This window comes from Brachycentrus maculatus, unplaced genomic scaffold (assembly GCF_059751285.1).
Source record: "Brachycentrus maculatus isolate JH-2025_06_01 unplaced genomic scaffold, ASM5975128v1 h1tg000089l, whole genome shotgun sequence".
Taxonomy (NCBI): Eukaryota; Metazoa; Arthropoda; class Insecta; order Trichoptera; family Brachycentridae; genus Brachycentrus; species Brachycentrus maculatus.
This window is the reverse complement of record NW_028280843.1, coordinates 1238107-1259735: the sequence shown is the minus strand read 5'-3', so window position 1 is coordinate 1259735 and position 21629 is coordinate 1238107. Positions and strand designations below refer to the sequence as shown.

The 21629-nt window shown below is 33.8% G+C and overlaps 2 protein-coding genes across 9 annotated transcripts in view; one reads left to right on the top strand and one right to left on the bottom strand.

Moving 5' to 3' along the window:
- The window catches only part of nAChRalpha6 (nicotinic acetylcholine receptor alpha6), a 249650-nt gene extending 244242 nt beyond the window's left edge, over nucleotides 1-5408 (top strand). For 4 of the 6 annotated variants that reach the window (XM_088257904.1, XM_088257903.1, XM_088257905.1 and 1 more), the window contains 2 exons: nucleotides 999-1196; nucleotides 5199-5408. In XM_088257904.1, coding sequence (XP_088114030.1) covers nucleotides 999-1196; nucleotides 5199-5283 — 283 coding nt within the window. In that variant the 3' untranslated portion in view covers nucleotides 5284-5408. The remainder of the gene's footprint in view (nucleotides 1-998; nucleotides 1197-5198) is intronic. The other 2 variants (XM_088257907.1, XM_088257906.1) reach the window with 1 other exon arrangement.
- Nucleotides 5409-11214: 5806 nt separating this feature from the next.
- Nucleotides 11215-21629, bottom strand: part of LOC148310695 (cell adhesion molecule Dscam1-like) — a 160512-nt gene continuing 150097 nt past the window's right edge. The window contains exons 27-37 of one of the 3 annotated variants that reach the window (XM_088257898.1): nucleotides 21367-21546; nucleotides 20485-20673; nucleotides 20220-20408; nucleotides 19066-19353; nucleotides 18226-18391; nucleotides 17977-18128; nucleotides 17032-17232; nucleotides 15180-15386; nucleotides 14041-14113; nucleotides 12244-12369; nucleotides 11215-11444 (exon numbers count right to left, since the gene is read on the bottom strand). In XM_088257898.1, the coding sequence (XP_088114024.1) occupies nucleotides 11393-11444; nucleotides 12244-12369; nucleotides 14041-14113; nucleotides 15180-15386; nucleotides 17032-17232; nucleotides 17977-18128; nucleotides 18226-18391; nucleotides 19066-19353; nucleotides 20220-20408; nucleotides 20485-20673; nucleotides 21367-21546 (1823 nt within the window). In that variant the 3' untranslated portion in view covers nucleotides 11215-11392. Of the gene's footprint in view, nucleotides 11445-12240; nucleotides 12370-14030; nucleotides 14114-15179; nucleotides 15387-17031; nucleotides 17233-17976; nucleotides 18129-18225; nucleotides 18392-19065; nucleotides 19354-20219; nucleotides 20409-20484; nucleotides 20674-21366; nucleotides 21547-21629 lie in introns of those variants that run through there. The other 2 variants (XM_088257899.1, XM_088257901.1) reach the window with 2 other exon arrangements.

Sequence of the window (21629 nt, the reverse complement as noted above, 5' to 3'; positions counted from 1 at the left end):
TACAGTGGTTTGGGGAGGGGTATACTACCCATCTAGAGGTTTCCAAACCTGAATATTTGTTTTTGAAATATGGTAAACGGTATTTGTGGACACTTATGTGGAACGGTATATGCAAATAGGCTTACAGTGATTAGCTACTGAATACTTCAATTTGTTTAAGTGGCTGTTATATTGACGATTGGACATTTCAAACAGCAATTGTACTAATAAATAACCTATTTTACGTTAGAATACCAATTTTATTTCTAGACCAGCTGAACCCAGCCACGCGTTGCTGTGACTCCGTAAAATGAGAAAGAAAGAAAATTAAATGAAAAAACGCGATTTTTAAATGTTGAATTTTACAATTTTTTTATGTGTTTGCGAAGCACGGAAAATGTTAAAAATCTATGACACAACATAACAATAAAAAAACAATAAAATTGTTAAGTGACAGTAATGTCAGGAAGCACGCTCTCCACCATGAGTAATATTTAGTATTCCATTTGTTACTGTTACGTTCAACCGACGGCGCTGCCATTGCAGTAAAATAAGACCGTTTAAAAAACATGTTTTTACCTGTTCGGGTAGTATTTTGACATTTGTTACTTTAACCAAATCCGAGTTCTGATGTTAGTTTTCACTAATTGCCAGAGTAAAAGAGTCCCGTAGGGGCGCTTGTACACTAAATGCAATTTTCCTGTGCGGCATTCCGGTTTTTTCAAATAATAGTGATCGAGTTCACGCGCACCGTAGTCGCGCACCGATCGAGCTCATCGATCCGGAGAAAGACGGACAAGTGAACAAGCCAATCGTCCGTTTTGTCATGCTAACCGGACCGCCGGACAGTAAAATCCCGCGTAGTGCACAAGCGCTCTAGGAGTCTCTTTCAGTCCGCATTTTGATGTTTTGTCCTTAAAGCAGGGCCGAGTTCTGATGTTAATTTTCACTAATCACCGCAGTAATAGAGTCCCGTAGGAATCTCTTTCAGTCCGCATTTTGATTTTTTGTCCTTAAAGCAGGGCCGAGTTCCGGCGCTCGTTCATCCGACCCTCGACCGTGGAGGACAGCGGGAGCGCCCTGCCGCTGTCCACGGCGCACCGGGAGCTGCACTGCATCCTGCGCGAGCTGCAGTTCATCACGGGGAGGATGAGGAAAGCCGACGAGGAGGCGGAACTCATCAGCGACTGGAAATTCGCTGCCATGGTCGTCGACAGGTCAGCATTACAAAAAATCTTTCATATTTAGGTACCGTAACGTGGGTATTTTAATTGTCCGCCTCCGTAGTGCGGTGAGCGCTCGGCTACCGTTCTGGAGGTCCCGGGTTCGATTCCCAGGGGGGTCAAATAAATATAAGTGATTTTTTCACTGTAATACTTATTCAATATTACCCTGGACTGGTACCTGAAGCGGAGGGCTGATCACCTTTCCTTCATGTGTAAACGATCAAGTTAACACTGCGTTTATATGAAGCAGTGCCCTATACAACATTGGTGTGCGGATGAGGGTTTTATTATTATTATTAATGTGGGCATACATTGCACCAGAATACTGCATTTTTTCAAAAAATTGTCTATTCAGATCAGGTTTTTTTTGAGGATTCAACTATTACAATGTAATAACACATATGCCTGTAACATGTCTGATACATTTTAATTTTTTTATGTATTTTGCCTGTATTTTTTTTATATTTATATTTTGGCGCAAAGTATCCTGGGGTAAAGTACAACTTTGCACCATGATACTTTCTCTACACTTTTCTTACTAGAATCCAAATTGATGCAAAGTAAAGGCTATCCTACAAGTTTCGTTGCACCTTATGAAGGGTTTCGGCTCACAGTTCGCTCACAGGTCGTCGACAGGTCAGCATTACAAAAAATCTTTAATTTTTAGGTATTTTCATAATACAATGACTATTGATAACCTGTAGGCAAGTGGAGGATGTGACTGCTGATCACGTACTTTTTAACTGCCCCTTACTTCCTAACCTTGAGTTCCTTCAGGACATTCGATCGGAGGGTTTGTCCTTTCCGCTGAATGTCCAGTACCTCTTATAGATGAACTCTCAAAAAGTCAATAGTGCGGTCATAAAGAACTTTAAAAAATATGGCAAAAACGTTTGGGTAAGTAGGTAGTAGTAATCATTCAAGTTAATTTATTGCATGACAATGAAAGGTGCCAGTTGTTTGTGGCATGTATCACTTTATTTTGGGTGCTTTGCCAATAATAATTAAAAAAAACTGTAGGCAGTGAAAGGGGTTTAACTTAATAGTTAGTTCAATTAAACAGCTAGATCGGATTCCTAGAAGTGCCTTAATGTAGGCAGTCAAAGGGATTAGTGGGTAGATAAGTTAATTCAGTTAGTCAGATAGATCATCCGATTCCGACCCGACGTTAGCAGGTACACAGACGCCCCCACAACCCCGACCAGCACAGCAGACAGACACGGAACAGTGCAAAGACACTTACAGAAAATGGTCAGTCGGGGTACTTGTAAAAAATTTGGTCGTGGATTTACAAATTTTTATTTATTTTAAAAGGCAGTGATAGGGATATTGAAAGCTGTAAATTATGTAAATTCACATTAGTTTAAAATTTTCAATAAAATTCATACAATTTTCAATAAAATTGTATGAGAAGGTCTGTCAGGAAGCCTAGACGCTTCTGTATCAGATCTGGGAATACGGTGTAACAGCTTTCAATGTTGATAACCTGTGATAGGTTTGTATCAAGGTAAAAAATCATAACTTGTTAAAGGGATCTGTAAAAGTGTCCATGAATGATGTTGAGTGGGAATGCGATGACTGAGCATTTTCTGCAAATTTCTTTTCACTGTTCCGTGTCGGAGTTGTGGAGGCATCTGTGTACTGGTCAACGTCGCGTCGGTATCAGATCTAGCTGACCAACTGAACTAACTTACCGCTAATTCCTTTCACTGCCAACATCGGGGCACTTCTAGAAAATTTGGTGGTGGTTTTAGAAACTTGTATTTATTAAGCTTGACAGGGATATTGAAAGCTTTTAAGTGTAAATTCACAGTAAAATCACGATACAATTTTGTTTCACATTTTCTATAAATTTCGCAACTTAGTTAATAAAATAAAATAAAAAATCCTTTTCAAGAGAAGGTCTGTCAGGAAGCCTAGATGCTTCTTTATCAGATCTGGGAGTGCGGTGAAACAGCTTTCAATGTTGATAACCTTAGCAGTATGCAGAACAAATCGTCAAATTTTCAACGCGTCACCACTGACCGTTAAGTGTCGAGGTAGTCACAAATCTGACGCCCAGATCATTATCGTGTAACAGCTATAATAGCCGTCTAATATGGTCACAAAGCACTTGTTGCATAGATTAGTGATCATATCAGCCGTCACCACTATCAGATATATTACATGGGTCATAAATGTCTATTTTATGTCTATTTTTATGCAAGAAATATCTCATTATACTCTTCAATAACTCCTTATCTGTATAACCATTTTGGTAATTATTATTTTGTAACGTATCATTAGATTTTTGGTGCTTTGCCAATTAAAAAAAAAAAGTCAAATAATGGTGTTCGAAAACTTGTCAATTGGCTTCTGCAAAAAAAGGCAATTTTCGGGTTCGTTTATTACTACTTATATTCGAACGTTAATAAAAACTAAAAATTCGTTACGTCATCGAGTGTAAATCATTAATTGATTCGATAGTAAGAATTAAAATTGGTACAAACTACCCTTGTTACCGCGTCGTTACCGTTAACCCAAAGTTAACGTGTCCTGTTGACAAATTTTGTACTAAAAGTGGGAAACTGCCATCTGAAGGAGCTTACACGTACTGGTGCTAGAAATGCACTGGTTTTAATGGCATTGGTGCCAACTTTCCGAAACTCGGCTGTCCAAACTTAAAACACAGTAAGAGACATTCTTTTTGAAGTACGTTTTTATTTGCATTTTTGGACTAAGTAGAATCCACTTAGTCCAAAAATGCAAAAAAAACGTACTACAAAAAAATGTCCCTTACTATGAGTTTGGACAGTTGAACTGTGCATATGCGTGATTACCCAATTTATTTTTGCATGATTAGCAATATATTACTAATTTACTGAAATGATTCATTTAGTGAAACAAAAATGTTAACTCAAATTATTAGTATTTCAGATTTTTATAAAAACAACGATAACCTTTTTTTAGTGTAGTATGTTAATTCCGGTATTCTTTATGAAGTGAAGATATTTCACAAGGTGAAAAATTCATTCCATATAAAACATATTGTAGATGCGTGGTAAATTTCAAATGTAAGATGTTCCGGAAAAGTAATTAATGACTAGTCAACAATTTTATTCAATACTAATACTAAGCATAGTATTTGTTATATATGTATTTATATTTTCTTCCTAAAAACTTAATTGAAATAAATCAAATTTTCCCCCCTTAAAATTTGATTATTTGGATTTATCACAGTTTTCTTCGTATCTACCGAAATAACAATTATAAATTGCTTGCGTAATATTCCTAATGACCAAAAACACTAAATGTTTCAATGCAATGAAGACTTACTATGATTAGAATTTATTTCGGAAATGTATTGAATATTTGAGGATACTAATATGTCTAACATAATCAGTGGCTGTCACGATAATCTCGATGTTCCATCATACTTTATCATAATTTTGGGATAATCTTGTCAGGTTTCGGAAAATTTCTTTTTTGGTGCCATTAATCAATCAAATGCTTTTCTCTTTTTCCAAAAGAGAATTTTTAATATGTCATATATTTCATTCTGTACAGTAAGCAGGTATATTTCTATTGTTTTCATCTCAATACCTAGATTGTGAGGTGATAGAAATATACATATTGATCCAGAAAATAATCAACTAATTTGTGGTGCGCGACCCGTTTTATTTATGTTACCCCATTTTGTGTAAAACTTTATTACGTCACTTGCCTCATGCATTAACCTAGATCAATCCAAAATCAAATCGCTCGAGCACAAATCGTTTATGTTGATCGAAAATCATTTTCGTGCCAGAATCTGTACGGTTGATAGGGGAGGAGAACTATCTCTTCAAATCGTAACTTAGGCGCTATGCACAAACATTTTATCGCGACCCCCCAAGGGATCGCGATAAAATGTTTGTGCATACAGTTTGGGCACGACTGGTCTAATTGACTATTCGCAAACACAAATATTCGAATAATTTTGTCCTTATAAATGTTTTTTTTTATTGTTTTCAGGTTCTGCTTGATTATCTTCACCCTGTTCACAATCATCGCGACAGTTGCAGTGTTACTCTCAGCTCCACACATAATCGTTCAATAATAATTAATTCAAGTGATTACCCTATTTATAGAATAATCATGAGAATATCAGATTTGGACTGAATTGAAATTTGCGAAAAAAAAACATTGAAAATTTTAAATGATAAATTAGAATATTTACGCACATCCCCAAATGCATATTGTTTTGTAGAAAAAACGATTCGGAATGGAAGAGTGGTAAAGGGAAGGATTTAATTGTAGGAAGTGATAATTTAATAAGTGAATAGTGATTTGTAAGCCTCATCATTTAAGGCCCGACGTGAATGTGAAAGGTTCCTTTATTTTCTAAAAACGTGTTAAAGTTAATTGTACGACCATTTTCGACCATCGAGTGAAGTCATAGAATATAAAATGTAATCGTTTCGCGATGTTGAGGCCAAGATACCTTACTTGCCAACACTCGTATCTGGGTACAACCATTTATTACATCATATACGAGTAACTACATAATTCGATCAAATCAAATATATATGTATATATATTGGTCCGAAGCACGCTCATTAATTTATGAATGATTTCATTATTAATTAACTTCTTTTGTAAATAGCTTAACAACAAATAAAATTTACCATGAAATTTTTTTGTTAGAAGAATAATACATATAATTAAATACTTGTAAAAATAAGAGAATCAACTATAATCGGAATTGAAATATAAAATTGAAGTCACTATATAAAACAATTTTTCTTCCATAATTCATAATGACATAACACTAAGAATGTCTAAAAAATCAACGATTAACTTATCAGACAGTTAATCTTTTACAGTTAATCCAGATTTTATTTTTAAATACATCGTTATGTAAAAAACACATATTTTGGATTAAAATTATGTTGATTAGTTAAAAATAATTGAGGAATAGTTCACTGTTGAGAGTTTTATTTATTTTTAAGGAAATAGTACATTTGACCCTTTCTTAGAAAAATAAACACGAATAGCATTGAAAATCGAAATTGAGATTAATTTATATACATATTAAACAAAATAAAATTTACATGAGCGTGCTTAAAGTAATGAAATATTATTATCTCGACTAATGATATAGTTGCACGAATCGAAGAAAAAAATATTAGTGATTGTGTATCCAAATTATCTAAGTATATCTAGATTTTCCTAATATATGTAAGAATAAATTTATCCTGTTCAATTGTTATCGTTTAAAACGTTTTATAATAAAAATAAAGTATGTGTTACAAAGCTTGCGGTAAACTAAATTTCCATTTTCAGAGGGTGGAAAAAATATCATCTTCAATTAATAAGGAAATGTTTGGAAATTTCGTTTATCATTTGAAAGCTATCGATATCCTAACCATACGCAAAGTAAGGCGATTTCGCCTAAAATTGATTAAGTACGATTTAAATAGAATAATTGGCTGTAAATTGTCATTATTAAAGGTCTCTCTTAAAACGTTGGTAAGCTAAGTTACCAGTAGACGTACTTGAAATATTCACTACTTGTAATTTCATTCATTAGAACTAGCTTCAATTTTCAATCTTCCACTTCTGAACGTATTTCGTGGGGCGGCCCTCTAGATATCCGACGAGCGAGAAAGGGCTTATATAATATACAAGTTTTGTAATGTGATAAGTTGTAGACGATTTGTTTTATCTTTAGATAAATATTTCATCTTGTATGTCATTTCACTTTAAGATTGCAATACTTCCATCCGATCATCGGCACATCGTAGTACGACCCATTGTCATTCATTAGAAATTACTAGGGATCTATCGGATCGAGAACCATTAACGTACTTTATTCACATCGAAGCGTTAGTCGTGTTTCCTTTAGGATATTCAAATTTATTTGTGCGAATAAAATATTCCTTTTGTTGTGTGTCAGTAAAGTAAAACTAGCGAAATGTTCAATTCTTCGATATCATTTAGCAATAGACGATGTGAGTCGGAGAATGCAGGTAAAGTGAAGACAATACTGGGTAGTTCATTTGTCCTTACAGAGGTACATGATTGCACACTTTTTTGCTGCTAAACATACGCCAAAATAGAAATTCTGAATGGAGTTTTCATAATAATTCATTTTTACCAAACTGCAACGTAATGTGATTTATGTTTGATGTTTTGTAGGCGCTTTGCAAAAAGAGAACATGGTAATCTGTGCCAAATTGTGTAAAATTTTAAAGTATAATATTAATTTTTTATTATTTTAATATTTGGCTGTATTTAATGTCTCCAAAACTCTATAAGTACAATGAAGGAAATATGCATATTTTGTCAACCTTAACAAATGTAGAATAAGCAGAACTAATCAGTACCTATCTGTTTTCACTCGAATGAAAAGATATTTCAGCATTTAAAAAAACTTTTATATTCATGAAAGCTCATGCTCATATTGCTTTCCAATGTATTTTATTTCGAATCAGAATATAGTCGTCACGGTTTACAGCTATAAAAGCTAAAAAAGAATGGAAACTGTTACGCATTGATAAAGAATGTTTGTTTATTGAAAATAATCTTCACAACTCTCCTTAATGCATGCTCTCTTCTCTGTAATATAACACTTACTCTATAAGGTTGCTGCGGCATCTCCAATTTTACTCTAATTGTCTAAATATATTAGTAATTATGCTCTACCTATTACTTACAAATAATCAAATATTTATTACACTCGTATTTCTAAGCTACAATATTATATCTGTGTAAAATATCTATGGGAAAGCCAAATTCAAATTGTGATCAACAAATCACTTTATAAATTTATATTTTACAGCGATATTCATTTGTTCTCTCCATATATTGATTGAAAATAATACCACATTCAAGGAGTACATCCAAATCAGAAAACTTAAGTTTATTTTAAGTATGTGAGAAAGCAAGTGAATTTGCTTTAATATTTTGAGCTTTTGTTTTATTAGATAAAATTGTTTAAGTTTTGTTTATCAAGGCTTTCGTATAAACGATTTAATTCCATTAACTAGGTATAAGTAATAGGAAATCATATAGTTTAGGTAGAATGAAAAATGAACACAAAATCAATATTAACAAGTATATTTTAAACTGATACTAAATTTTTTACTATTATGGTCACGTAAAATACATTAATTGAATCATTTTAAATAAGAAAATAAATAAACATAAAAAATATAAAATAAGTATAAATAAAATAATGTGCCCAAGCCAGGGAATAAAACTACCACATGTATAATAATCAAATTTATCCACCGAGTGGAAAATAAATAGATAATCATACAAAACCCACGAGAAACCACAAAGTAAAGAGATATTTAATTTTATAATGGTTTCTGGAATGCGCAACTATTGGACCCTTTCAATGATCACAAAGTTCATAATTCATCTCGCAGAAATCTGAATCAACGTAAAACGCTCACCAAATAACAATCACACATTCCCACATGCTATATATACTAACACACACATCAATAAAAATAAAAATAAAACGAACTGATAAAATTTTTGTAAGACATCCACTATAATAACTACAGTCAATTTAAAAACAATCTTATTTTTTAAATGCATCTTACGATTTACATACTGAAACAGAGTCCATATATTTATAAAATATTTTTAAAACGCGAAGAACCAAGAGATATCTGAAACAAATATGGGAAGTGTCCAAATTGAATAAATAAAAAAAATAAGTACATTAATTATGAGTGTGTAATTATGTTGCAGAAAACATGGATGTTAATAAATTTATTTTAATTTGTTTTAAAAAATTTGAATTGCATATCCACAAAATGAGCTATAAGAACATTTTAAAATAAAGAGATTATCAAATATAATTTTACATTCCTTTTTATCCAATAAATATGCAGAATCGTAAATACTTAATAACCTACTAAAGTCCGATGCAATAATATTTAATTTGTACAAAAATATATCAGTGCGTATGAGAAAAGTCGACCAAAATTAGAATGTGTTATGACCATAGTTTGTTGAAAGAACAATGGATTTACTTTAGGTGTCTGATTTACTTAAGTTTTGCATTAAAAAAAATAGCTCAATTAGTATGCGGAAGAAATATCGTTTAAGTAACAAATATTTATATGATATTGAAAATGAAGGCCAGCTCATATATTATATTATTATTATTATTGGATAATATTTAATTTAATTAAAGAAACATGGTATAAGGTAACCTTGAGTTTTAAAACTGTACGGTTAGTGATTCAAGTTGTAAAAGAAAATCACGATAGATAATCCTACGCAAGATATGTTTCATTGAGTACTTTTAACGACTGGAAATTAAAAGAATAATATTGTGTATCTAATACAAGCTCCTATGGAGATTTTTATATTTAAATATATAAACAAAACACAGACTAAAACAATGTAAAATAAAAACAACGGGTAAAATATGACATAAAAAAAAATAGTATGTAGTATTTGGTTTGTATATTTAAAGCGATGAAATAAATAATTAAAAATTATTATATCCACTTGTTTTATTTGATCTAAAATTCTGAGAATGACTTTTCAGGTTAATTATTAAAATGTACCTACCCTTAAGAATGACACAGTACCCTTTTCTACAAATCCTCACAGTATGTATTTATGTAGAGTGAACAGGGGTGCGACACATTCTACTTATTAGCATCACTGATCTGATTGTGTGCATATATGAATACATTCTGATTTTATTTATTTATAAAACTTCTTTTTCACAATCTAAGTATATTGGCGGGCATATTGCTGGGAAGCAATATCTTAACCAGCAAAAAACAGAATAGTAATAGTGGTCACAGTTTGTACCTTATTTCTTTAAATCAGGTGGCAGATAAGGCTTGTACACACATGATTTTTTGTAGTTGTAAGTAGTTGCAATATGAATGATTTAATAATTACAGTATTGTATTGTATATTGATGAATCGAGGAAGGCATAGGGAGTATGATCAGGAAGTAAGTTGAGGGGGAAGAGGGAGAGGATCTAAGGATAGGATAGTACGAGTATGATGGCCGATTCAAGGATAAATAGTGAGGTTTCGCATGTTTCTTTAAGGTGAGCCAGAGACAGTGAACTTTTATCATAGAGAATTATAATTCATTACAAAGACTGGAAGTAATTGCTGTGCAATGATAGGTCATATCAAGGAATGGAATTTTTTCCTGAGAAGTGGATATATCACGATTCCAAAGATAAATAAAATTCCTAGTGAGATATATTGGTGCATTGGATTATGAAGAATATTTAAAAGATTGTAAATCATTTCCATAAATTATTTCAGAGAAATAAGCAAAATCAAATTTTTCATAAAGTGGAATAAGATACACGGATCAAACAATAAAACTACCTAGACAAGACACATTGATCATGTTCTTTAAAATGCTGCAGGATGAGCCAAGCAGCGGCATACAATTTCTAATTAGAGTAGGCAGTAGACGAAGGTAAGAACTACTCATTTAGAAGATCGGCATCACAGATCAATTATTATAAGGAATAACCAATATTGACGTGACTTTGGTATTGTTGTTATCAAAACGATGGAACTTTTGTTGATAATGGCAACAAGCTAAACAATAGTCAACATTTTTCTATCATGAAACTTTTCTTTTTCATTCATTTTATTTTTTATTATTTTGTATATATAGGATGGGGAGTAATTAGGGTAGAGTAGGCACTGCTTTTGTACATATGTAGACATAAGTATGGTAGGAGGAAGGCACTGCTCATATATGGAATGCAGCTTCCTGAAGTCAGGGTCCATATTTCAATTCCATATTCTTGCAAAAAGGTAATTATTTATATACGAAATGTCCACCTCCATAATTATTGCATATCAGTTTCAAAACAAATTTGGGCATTTCCATACTATAATATTCATTTTAGAAATTCAAACACTCAACAGAGAAAATATTATCCTTTTCATCCAGATAAAAAAAAATGCAAATATTTATTTTACACACATTTTATTTGTATAATATCCAATTTTTTACATATAATCAAGTGTGTATATATCGATAACAGTTAAATTAAAATATGAAATTTACTATAATTAATAAATATAATAATTTTAAATATAATTTACCAGTCTATTCTGATATGTTTCATTTTCATTAAATTATACAGTCATCCTTATATTAATAAGTTAAATAGGCTTATTGAATACATAGGTATTTAACAACAATGAAAAATCTATACGTGAATCGTACATTCTCTTCTTTCTTGCTCTTTCTTCTGATGATATCTAAAAAGAAGTAGAAACAAATTATTATAACAAAAATAAAACAAACAATTCAAATACCAAAAAAAAACATATGCAGAGTTTTCCAAAGTAGCAGGGGTTTTGACAGATCACAGTTCTGTGGCTGCGATTATTTGCCAAAATAATAAAATTTACTTCGAAATGTGTTAACAGTCGATTGTACAATCAATATTTGAAGCAATAAATTTGTTATAAACATATTTAACTCTAGATTTAGAACATTATATGTATGTACCATTTTAGTAGATTGAAAAAGCCAAAAAATAAACATCAATTACATAGCTAATATGTATGCGCCTTCTGCATTCCTTTTTCCAATACCTACTAAATGCTATACTGTGCTTTAGGCTAAGCAAAGCAGATTATTCTTTCAGATTAATAACTTCTATTACTTAGTTAAAATGGAAAACAACAGTCCCATATTGACATGTACAAACAACAATTTAAACAATAACATAACAATTTTTTTTTATATTTAAAAAAAAAGACAAATATTTGTGTTTTTATTTTTCACACAAATATTTCAATTTCATACTATTTCTGTGAGCCTAAGCGGCTCATTATTAGAAATATGTATCAAATTGTGGTAGAGTGGGTTCGAACCGAGAAACTACGAGTCCGCGACACTAACCACGGGACCACAACCCGACACCGTAACAACATAAAAGGTTATTATTCAGCATACTTTTTGGTCATTAAAACAGAGATTCATACTCAATAGCACCAATTTGTGTGAAGAGATAATTGTAGATTCACGGCTTAATATAAATGATATTCTTACTTATCAATGAGTAATGTAATATCAGGTGGAACGGCTATATTGGAGATGGTATCACAGTTGGTATGTGGCGATGGCGGTCTGGTTGAAGCAACTTCTACACATCCTCCGCCGTTCAAGTATATTCCACTGAAAAAAAGATGAATTTATTTAAATAAAAATATAGAGGCTATGATGAACCAGAAGCTCTGATGGATTTCTGTAAATCATTCACACTTTTCCTAGCTATTTAAATGAACTTTTCCTAGATTGATCCATCCATCCTTGCCTTAAAATCCAAGTTGTGAGTGGAAAGAGTGATTGTTTTTTTAATGTAAAAAAATAATTTCAAACGGACGTAAATAAAATTTTCAAACTAAAATTTATGAAACATTATCATTTCTTTATAATGAGATTAGGAAGAATTGGTATGAGTTTTATGCTTGAAATAATATAAATAAATATGCCCAGGGTGAAATAAAAAATGAATATTCAATATTTTGTTTATTCATTCAGTACATTAGTGGATAATTCCAGAGATGTCATTAAAGTGAAAATATTTCATTCTAATATTGACTCGGCTATAAATCGTAACTGGGATATAATCAAAGTAAAATGGTGACTGAATGAACCATTCATATCACTTGGAGGCAAAGGTTGAAGAAAACTGGTGCAATATGATATGTCTCCTAACATCAAAATGAGCCAAGTTTACATACTAGCTGCTTTCCAACATTTTGCATTTCGTAGTCATACTGGGGAATTTGACCAAGTGCATTTTTTATAAAAACGAGATCATTGACTATTTGATATCTTAGTAGCTTTATATTGCACTGAAAAAAATCCGAAAGCGATTTCAAACTTGGAACTACAATATATTGCCTTGTTAAAAATGACTTACTGCATTGTGACTTAATTGGCCCTCCTGAACATTTTACGTTTTGTTAGGCACTTTCTCCTGAATGATTACAATTTGTATAAATGTTGAAGTTCTATTTTATTTATAAAAATTTAAATTTAAATGTCAGTTTGTTCAAAATCTTAAGTGTTCTAAGGTTATTCACGGATGGCTCCAAAATTGAGCACAATGTTGCATTAGAATATGTGTAAGTTTTTATACCTTTGACAGGTAAAAACATGACTTTTTTAACCGCAGTGGCACGGCTATCTGTTAAACTTAATAGCAACTCTTCCAAAAGTAAACATGGCAAACAGCGCTTAAATATTGAATACCCATAGGCACAGAAATGCATTATCTTTTATTTCTTTTCCGTTTAAAAAGACTGAAAACTGACTAGACTGACTAACAAATATTCTGCATATAAAAAAACTGTTTTCTTACATTCATCTTTATGGATGTGGCTGATTTTGATTACAATATCGTAGTCGTACAGGAGAAAGTGACCAACTAACAAAACGTAAAATGTTCAGGAGGGGCATTTAAGTCACTTTTGCTTGGCAAGAAAATGAACATCAATGTAGTTAGTCATTTTTAACAAGTCAAAATATTATACTTCCAAGTTTAAAATTGCTTTGGGATTTTTTCAGGCAAATATTAAGCTAGTAGGATATCAAATAGTCAATAATCACGTTTTTGTAAAAATGTACTTGGCCACTTTCTCCTGTGTGACTACGATATACATATTTTTCTTATTTTACTAAGTATTCTATTTCTGTTAACATTGGTGAGTGTGTGATGGGGCGAAGTGAAGGTGTACAAGTACAAAGCGTGTGGTGCGGGTTGCCTACGAGGGTGGGGGGGCGTGTGGGCGTGTAGGTGTGTGGGTGTGGGCGCCAGGGGGGTGAGCTACCTGAGTCTACCTGCTGCATCTCGCCACACGGCCAGGGGTGTAGCTGCGATCTCCCGCGCTCGAAGGAGACACACAGCGAGACCCTACCATCGGGATAAAAAGGACCATTTTACATTTTACATTTGATGTCAATTTAACAGAAATTATAAAACATGAAAATATTGCATTTTTTAAGCTTCTTCTATGGTACGTAAAGAGATTAGTACATATTAATTGTCCAGGGGAACAAGGTTTATTATGGTTGACAAAATTTAGACACATAAGTTTTACCTAATTATGTAGTTTTAACACATTGTTGGCGGGAAACTCTTATAAGCGTCTTTTCCGTACAGTTGGTAGAGCGGAGACGCTTGTAAGCATTCTATTTGCTTACTTTTGGTAGAGTGCGAGATGCCGAAAAACATTATAAGATCGGAATTGGATTTGCGGTTGCTTGTGATTAGTATACAACCCTAATTAGTATGCTATTATAATTATAGTCGGGATTGATGAAAAAATTGCCCGACAATAATGTTATTATTTAATGAGATTAATTATTTGAACCATAAGAATAATCACACTAGTACATTGGGAGGAAAGTTGGTTTTTCCTCAAAGTGTTTGAATTCCTCAGTTCAATTATTCCATTATTTATTTTGCAAACAAACAAATTGCATTAATTTAAAAAAAAATTATAATAATTCATCTTCCGAAAAAAACCGTGGGGTGAGATTTATTATATTTTATTATTAACACATTTCGGGGAAGTATTTTTTACGCCTGCGGACCGCTGGCGACGGGATTTGATAGTTATGTCCATATAGTTAAGACCTTAACGAAGAGATCGGTACATACTATTCTTATAAAAACATTAAATATGTAATTCCTTCTTTTCTGACTTTGAAATGAGGCCGGCGCAGAAGGTTAAATAAAATACCCTTCCCGTCCTTAAGCATCAATCGACCGAACGGGTAGAATACCTTTCCCCTCCGAAGTGTGTTAAACAGACACTGCACACTTAACTCAGTTTTTAATATTTCTTTCATATCGTAGGATGGAAACAGAATACAACAAATGCAAACCGGATTTTCAATATGATTTTTGAATGGAATGCACATTGAGTCCGGATGAAATAAAAAACTGATGACTGTTTTGTAAAAAAAATAAAGACCCTTAGTAGTAGTATTCCCAGGACTGTCGCTGTTGTCATCAGAGTCCGTAGTGGGGGGATCCCTGTGCTTTGATCTCCTATCCCAGGCTGGTCCCGCAGGACCCCCCCTCGCCCCCCGCGCTCCGGCCCGCACGGCTCCTGCTCCGCCCACCCCGTACTGGCTCCCGCGCAACTCCACTGTCATGGCTTTGGAGAGGGTGGACTCATCTGGGAATGTGAAAAGTTTGATCCAATCATTTGCATGTTCCACACACCAGATTTAATAAAAGGGTTGGTTAGACAATGGCCAAAGAGTTGCAAGATACATAATTACAGTATTTTATATAAATGAATCAAGGAAGGCGTATGGAGTATGATCAGCAAAGTAAGTTGAGGGGGAAGAGGGAGAGAATCTAAGGATGGGAAGTATGATGGCCGATTCAGGTTTCAAGGATAAATAGTAAGGTTTTGGATGTTTCGTAAAGGTGAGTCAGAGAAGGTGCACTTTTATCGTGGAGAAGTAATTCATTACAAAGACTGGATGTAATTGGTGAATAATATGTTTCTGAGAAGTGGATATATCATTATTGGAAAGGTACATAAAATTCTCAGTGAGGTATTTTGGTGCACTGGATTATGAAAAATCAAGGATCCAGTCCGTCTCCGTAGTGTAATGGTCAGAATGCTCGGCTGCCGTACTGGAGGTCCAGGGTCTACGTTCATAAAAAATAAGCCAATGACACAAGTAATTGCAAAAAGCACAAGTGTTTTCGCAGTACAAGTTTCTAGATGTCACAAAAATGATAACGAAATGAAGATGTTACTTTACAAAATTAACTTACGAAGCTTGTCTTTATAATAAGCAATCGGCATTTGTTTTAAGCAGCTCCTAAAGAGTTAAGTTTAAAAAATCCAACTCAATTACCTCAGCGATTTTTTACATGTCCTAGAGCACTCAAATCAACAAAAGTGCACCCTGGTTACGGCGTTCATTAGCGATCAGTACCGCATATTCAGATCGTACAAACTTTTAAATCAAACTAATCGACTTTTGATTTAGAATGTGGGATATTTTTTATACAAAATTCATTTCAGATGCTGGCATAAGTAGATTAAATATATCTGTCTTACATTTATTTAAGCACTTATGGTTGAGAATGAGAGAGACACACAGTAAAAATGTATGTTTACATATTTTACTTGATATTGCCATCTTACCTCAAGTACAAACTTATAATTTATTATGGAAAAAGGTTTATGGGTTATATAAATCTGTTATCGTAAAATAAATTTAATCTTTCTATAAATATATGTTTAAATTAATAAGTAAGAATATTTATATGGCATATTTCATTATAAATATTTAACATTAATAAAATAACAAAACCCTTACCGCACCCCAATGGTGCATAGGGCACTGCTTCATATAAACGCAGTGTTATCTCGATCTTTTACACATGAAGGAAAGGTGATCAGCCCTCCACTTCAGGTACCAGTCCAGTGTAATATTGAATAAATATTAGAGTGAAAAAATCACTTATATTTATTAAACCCCCCTGGGAATCGAACCCGAGACCTCCAGAACGGTAGCCGAGCATGCTGACCATAACACTACGGAGGCGGACAATTTAATATTTAACATTACTTCATATTAATAAAACTCACTTAAATAAAAGGGTAAATTTTATAAGCATATTTCTTCAGATTAAATCGAGGGAAACGTGAATATTTTTTTTTCTTATAAAAAGCGGATTTTTTTTTTTTAAATAAGCCAATAATAAAAAAAGAAATATTTCCAAATATAAATAAATACATTAACAAAGGTGCTAAGAGGATAAAATGAAGAGATGAGGGTGAGATGAACAATGTCTACCATATTCAAAAGTATCACATCTATGCAGGCGTCGGTGCTTCCTGTGGGAGTTGGGGAGTCGAGCGGGGCCCGCCCCTTCGTTGTTGTCCAGAGCTCCAAACGTGCGGAAGTGCAGGGCGTGCTCCCCCGCCGAGCCCCGCGCCCCTACGCGACCTCCCGTCACCTCCCCGAAGGTGGCGTACGGACTGATCTCGTAAAGCTCTGGAATAATATGCAGATGTTTGCATGGAGGTCATGTGGCACGTATGTCTGAGGATAGATGGACGAAAAAGGTGCTTGAGTGCTGGAGGCCTAGAACAGGACGCAGAAGTGTGGGTAGGCTGCAGACGAGATTGTCCGATGATATTAAAAAAGTGGTAGGTCTGCACTGGAAGAGAGTCGCGTCCAACAGAAAACTGTGGATGTCCAAGAGGAAGGCCTTTGTTCAATATTGGACAGAGAAGAAGGCTGAAGTAAAGTAAGTAAGTAGTATCCATGGAGAGTACAAATGAAGGAAACCGTATGCTATGCTGTAGATTTCTTTGAGTTCATGACATATCTTTACTAGTGAAATATAAATAATAATAAAACCCTTATCCGCACCCCAATGGTGCATAGGGCACTGCGTCATATAAACGCAGTGTTATCTTGATCGTTTACACATGAAGGAAAGGTGATCAGCCCTCCGCTTCAGGTACCAGTCCAGGGTAGTATTGAATAAATATGACAGTGAAAAAATCACTTATATTTATTTTACCCCCCTTGGGAATCGAACCCGGGACCTCCAGAACGGTAGCCAAGCGTGCTGACCATTACACTACAGAGGCGGACGAAATGCTAGTGAAATGGTTTAAAAATATATGTTTATATCTTCCAATGTAAATATGTATATCAAAATTACAGAAACAAAAATGGAGTTTATAATACATATTTAATTATTTAGATACTATGTAAATCATAATGTACCTGATGAATCATCATTCGATTTCTCATTTCCATTGATTGAAGACGAGGAATATAATTTTTGTCCTTCCCGAAGCTTTTCTCTTTCCAGATCGTTACTTTCGCTTAATTTTCTATCATCGCGCGAATAGTGATTTGCCACCAAACATCTAAACCTGAAAAAGACAAATGTCGTTTATTCCTACTAAAATAAACATCAGAATACAAATCACAAAGCCTCGTCTATTTTGGAGAGTAGAAGTATAAAGTTACCTTTGAGTTTTGAGCAAAAGGCAGGCAAGAAGGGTGAGAGCTGCCAGGAGCAGCGTGGCGCTGGCTGCGGGAAGTAGGAGAGAGGAGCTCACGGAACTCCCTCCTCCGCCAGCTTCCCGGCCTCCCCCCGCAAGGGCTATACTCGGATCCAGAGGGAGGATGCGATCTAAAAATTACAAATCATATTGTATCCCTATTTAAATAGAATTAATATATCATCAATTGATATGTATCAGAATCAGTTTTCATAATCCTTTAGAATTTATGAAATGATGTTATGGAAATTGCAGTTTGACCACTTAAGATAAGTTAACTAGAAAGCCTAATTTTGATTAGTATGGCTTAAAGCCGCACCCTACCGAGATACCCCCGCCTCTTTTTTTAAAATTCTTTATTTTAGCGCTTTCGCACAAACATCATGGTTAGATTAACGCAAAAAACATCATAGTCTAAGCTTAACTCAAAGGTGCACAGTTTACACCCGCGCCTGTGCCAGGCGGGTTTCCCGCAAGGTATCGGACTCTCCGTCTTTATGCGGCACTTATAGTCCTGTTAGGGCCTTATCACACTTTTGATAGCGTGTTGATTGTGTGAGGTATTGGGCAGTCTAAATAGAGTGCATAGCATAAAGTGAGCCCAGGGCTCCATGCTGGATAGCGAAGCACGCTCACCACTACACTAAGGAGAATAAAATATGTAGATATATATTGAATAGTAATAATATATTTATTCCAGCTTGGCGATTTTAACAGATTTAAAAAGTCACTATTTACAAACAAATCAGACAAAGTAAAAAGGCAAGTTGAATTGTATTTTATTTAAATCTATCAATGTATTTACCTCCATTTTCTTTCAAAGTATCCACATTGAGCTCAGCAGACGTTGACCCTGCATCATTAGTGATTGCTATCCGTAGCTGGTACCACTGTGCGGGGCTTAGCTGACTGAGGACTAAGTTGTCTACGAGGGTGCCATCAGCAGCAATAGTCCAATGGGTTTCTCCCACAGCTCTGTATTCAACAAGGAGTTTGGTAATGGGACAACCTCCGTCTCTCCATGTGTAAATATTTAATTTGATAGCGGTAGAATTGGAAGAAACTAGCTCCGTTGGTTTTGAAGGAATCGGTGCTGAAAAAGTAAATATGAAGCATTTCTGGTGAATTATTCAAACATATGTAAATGCTTACAATTTAGCCTAACTAAAAGTCCCAAAATACACGAATTAATTCATGCAGATAGAGCACAAAGGTTTAAATAAATGATTTAAAAAAAAAGACTAATGCAAGATGGGAATTTATTATTTCTCAAACCCAGAGTAATCCGTCAATATAACTAAGAGGACAGTCCATTTAAGAGTCATAAGATAGGTGTGTGATATGTTGTCACATTTATACATAGGACAATAGAATAGCTAGTTTGACTATATTAACATTTGTAATTTTTTTAATTCAATTTCTTATTTAACTGTTTGGGAGTGAGTTTCTGCAGACAAAATTATATCTGGAGGTGAGTTCTTTTTTTCTTTATTCATTTTTACTTTTCTTAATTTTATATTATAGTTAATGCTATAAGCAACATATTTCCTTGAATAAAAAAATATAAACACCAGTGAATATGATTTATATAAAAATAATTGACGTTTTATTTCATGGGTTTTCTTTGGCAGCATCATTACGATGATGTAACACAAACTTATTTTAAGTAAAATATTGTAGGTAAAACAGAAAAATTATCTGAAATACGGTTTTAGTTTTTAAGTACAAACACAGATGGCAGTACAAGTGCCATTTTAGAAATAAATGTCACTGGGCGTAAGTTATATGCGCGGCTGTTCATTTACGCCCATACTCCTTTGAGGAAAAAATTGTCTGGACGACTATGTACGGCCATACTCCAGGACAGGTAAAATGAAAAAATGGAAATTATAATCTCTGTAATAAATGGGAATCCGGGCAATGTTATTTCAGAATGATATTCCAATCATCTTTACTCACGTGATCCTCTTGTGCTAGTAGATAGAATCTCACTAACAACTCCTGCTGCTACTCTATTATGTGCTTGAATTTTGATAAGATATAAAGTGCCACATTTAAGTGTCTCCAGGGCATATGTATTTATTTCCGGAGACAGTTCAATTATTTGCCATGTACTTTCTGCCTCCATTTTATAAAATAGGGAATATCCTGCAACAGAAATTAGATAGGTAAGTTCTCTCCTTGGCTACTATTTGTATTCTGACCAATTGTATACGAAGATTACCTAGTATGGGAGAGCCACCATTGTTGGGAGCTTGCCAGTGGATTTTGATAGTGGACGATGTTGTATATTGTAATCCTAGCGATGAAGCGGACGGGGGCAATATAGCTATGACTGTATATGTAATGGAATCTTCACCAAAAAGATTTGAGGCCGTACATGTAAAGTTTCCCGAAGACACGCCGTCTAAACCTGGAGACATATATAAAAATAAATATTCGATAATATATTTAATTGTAGGCTAAATAATTATTATTATATAAGCAAAACAATGATATTTAATCAAATATTACTGTAAAAATTGTATAAGTATGAGTATGTAACCAAGAGTGCCCTAGTCATTGCTCCTTTTGCCCGCATTTATGAATGTACTTTTAATATTCCTTATTCATTTCATTTCCCATATAGCAGTAATATATTTTACCCTGAGCTCTTCACTAAAGGTTATCTGGTCTCCATCAAATATATAAAGCCTTCATATAATCAACAATTGAGAATAAACCATGTTTTTCCAATGTGGGGTTCTATGCACCATTCAGGGGGCAGTAGGAAAAAGGAATAACCTTTTTTGTGAATAAAAAATAATAATTAATTTGCAATAATTTGACATAAATAGTTTTATTTTTTCGATGATACACACTAACTATGGGCGCTTTCACAGCCTGTAATATAGCACCTCATCACATCCAGGCAATGGGTTAATTCACAAATCTGACTGTACCAACGATGAGAACAACAATTTGGCATATATTTTGGTTGTTGTTGTTTTGTTTTGATTTTTTTATGAAATATTTTTATAAATTTTGAATTATTAAAAGGCTTACAAAAGAGAGATAATGATTTTGTAATGTACTATAATTGCAAACCTAGAAGTTTTAAACTCACTATGAATGAGAAGATTTCCCTGCGGAGTGACTTGGTAATGTGGAGTGTGCGTGATAGTAACAGACCGATGAAGCCATCTCGCTCTAGGTGATGGACTTCCAACAGCCAAACAGGATAAAGTAACAGAGCTTCCTACTCCTTTCCTGATCGTCTGACTGAAGGAGGATATTCGAGCTGGAGCTGATAAAATAAGAAAATACAATTTTTTTTCAAAATGTACACAATTTAAAAGATAACTAAAATTTTTAAGTTAAAACCTTGAC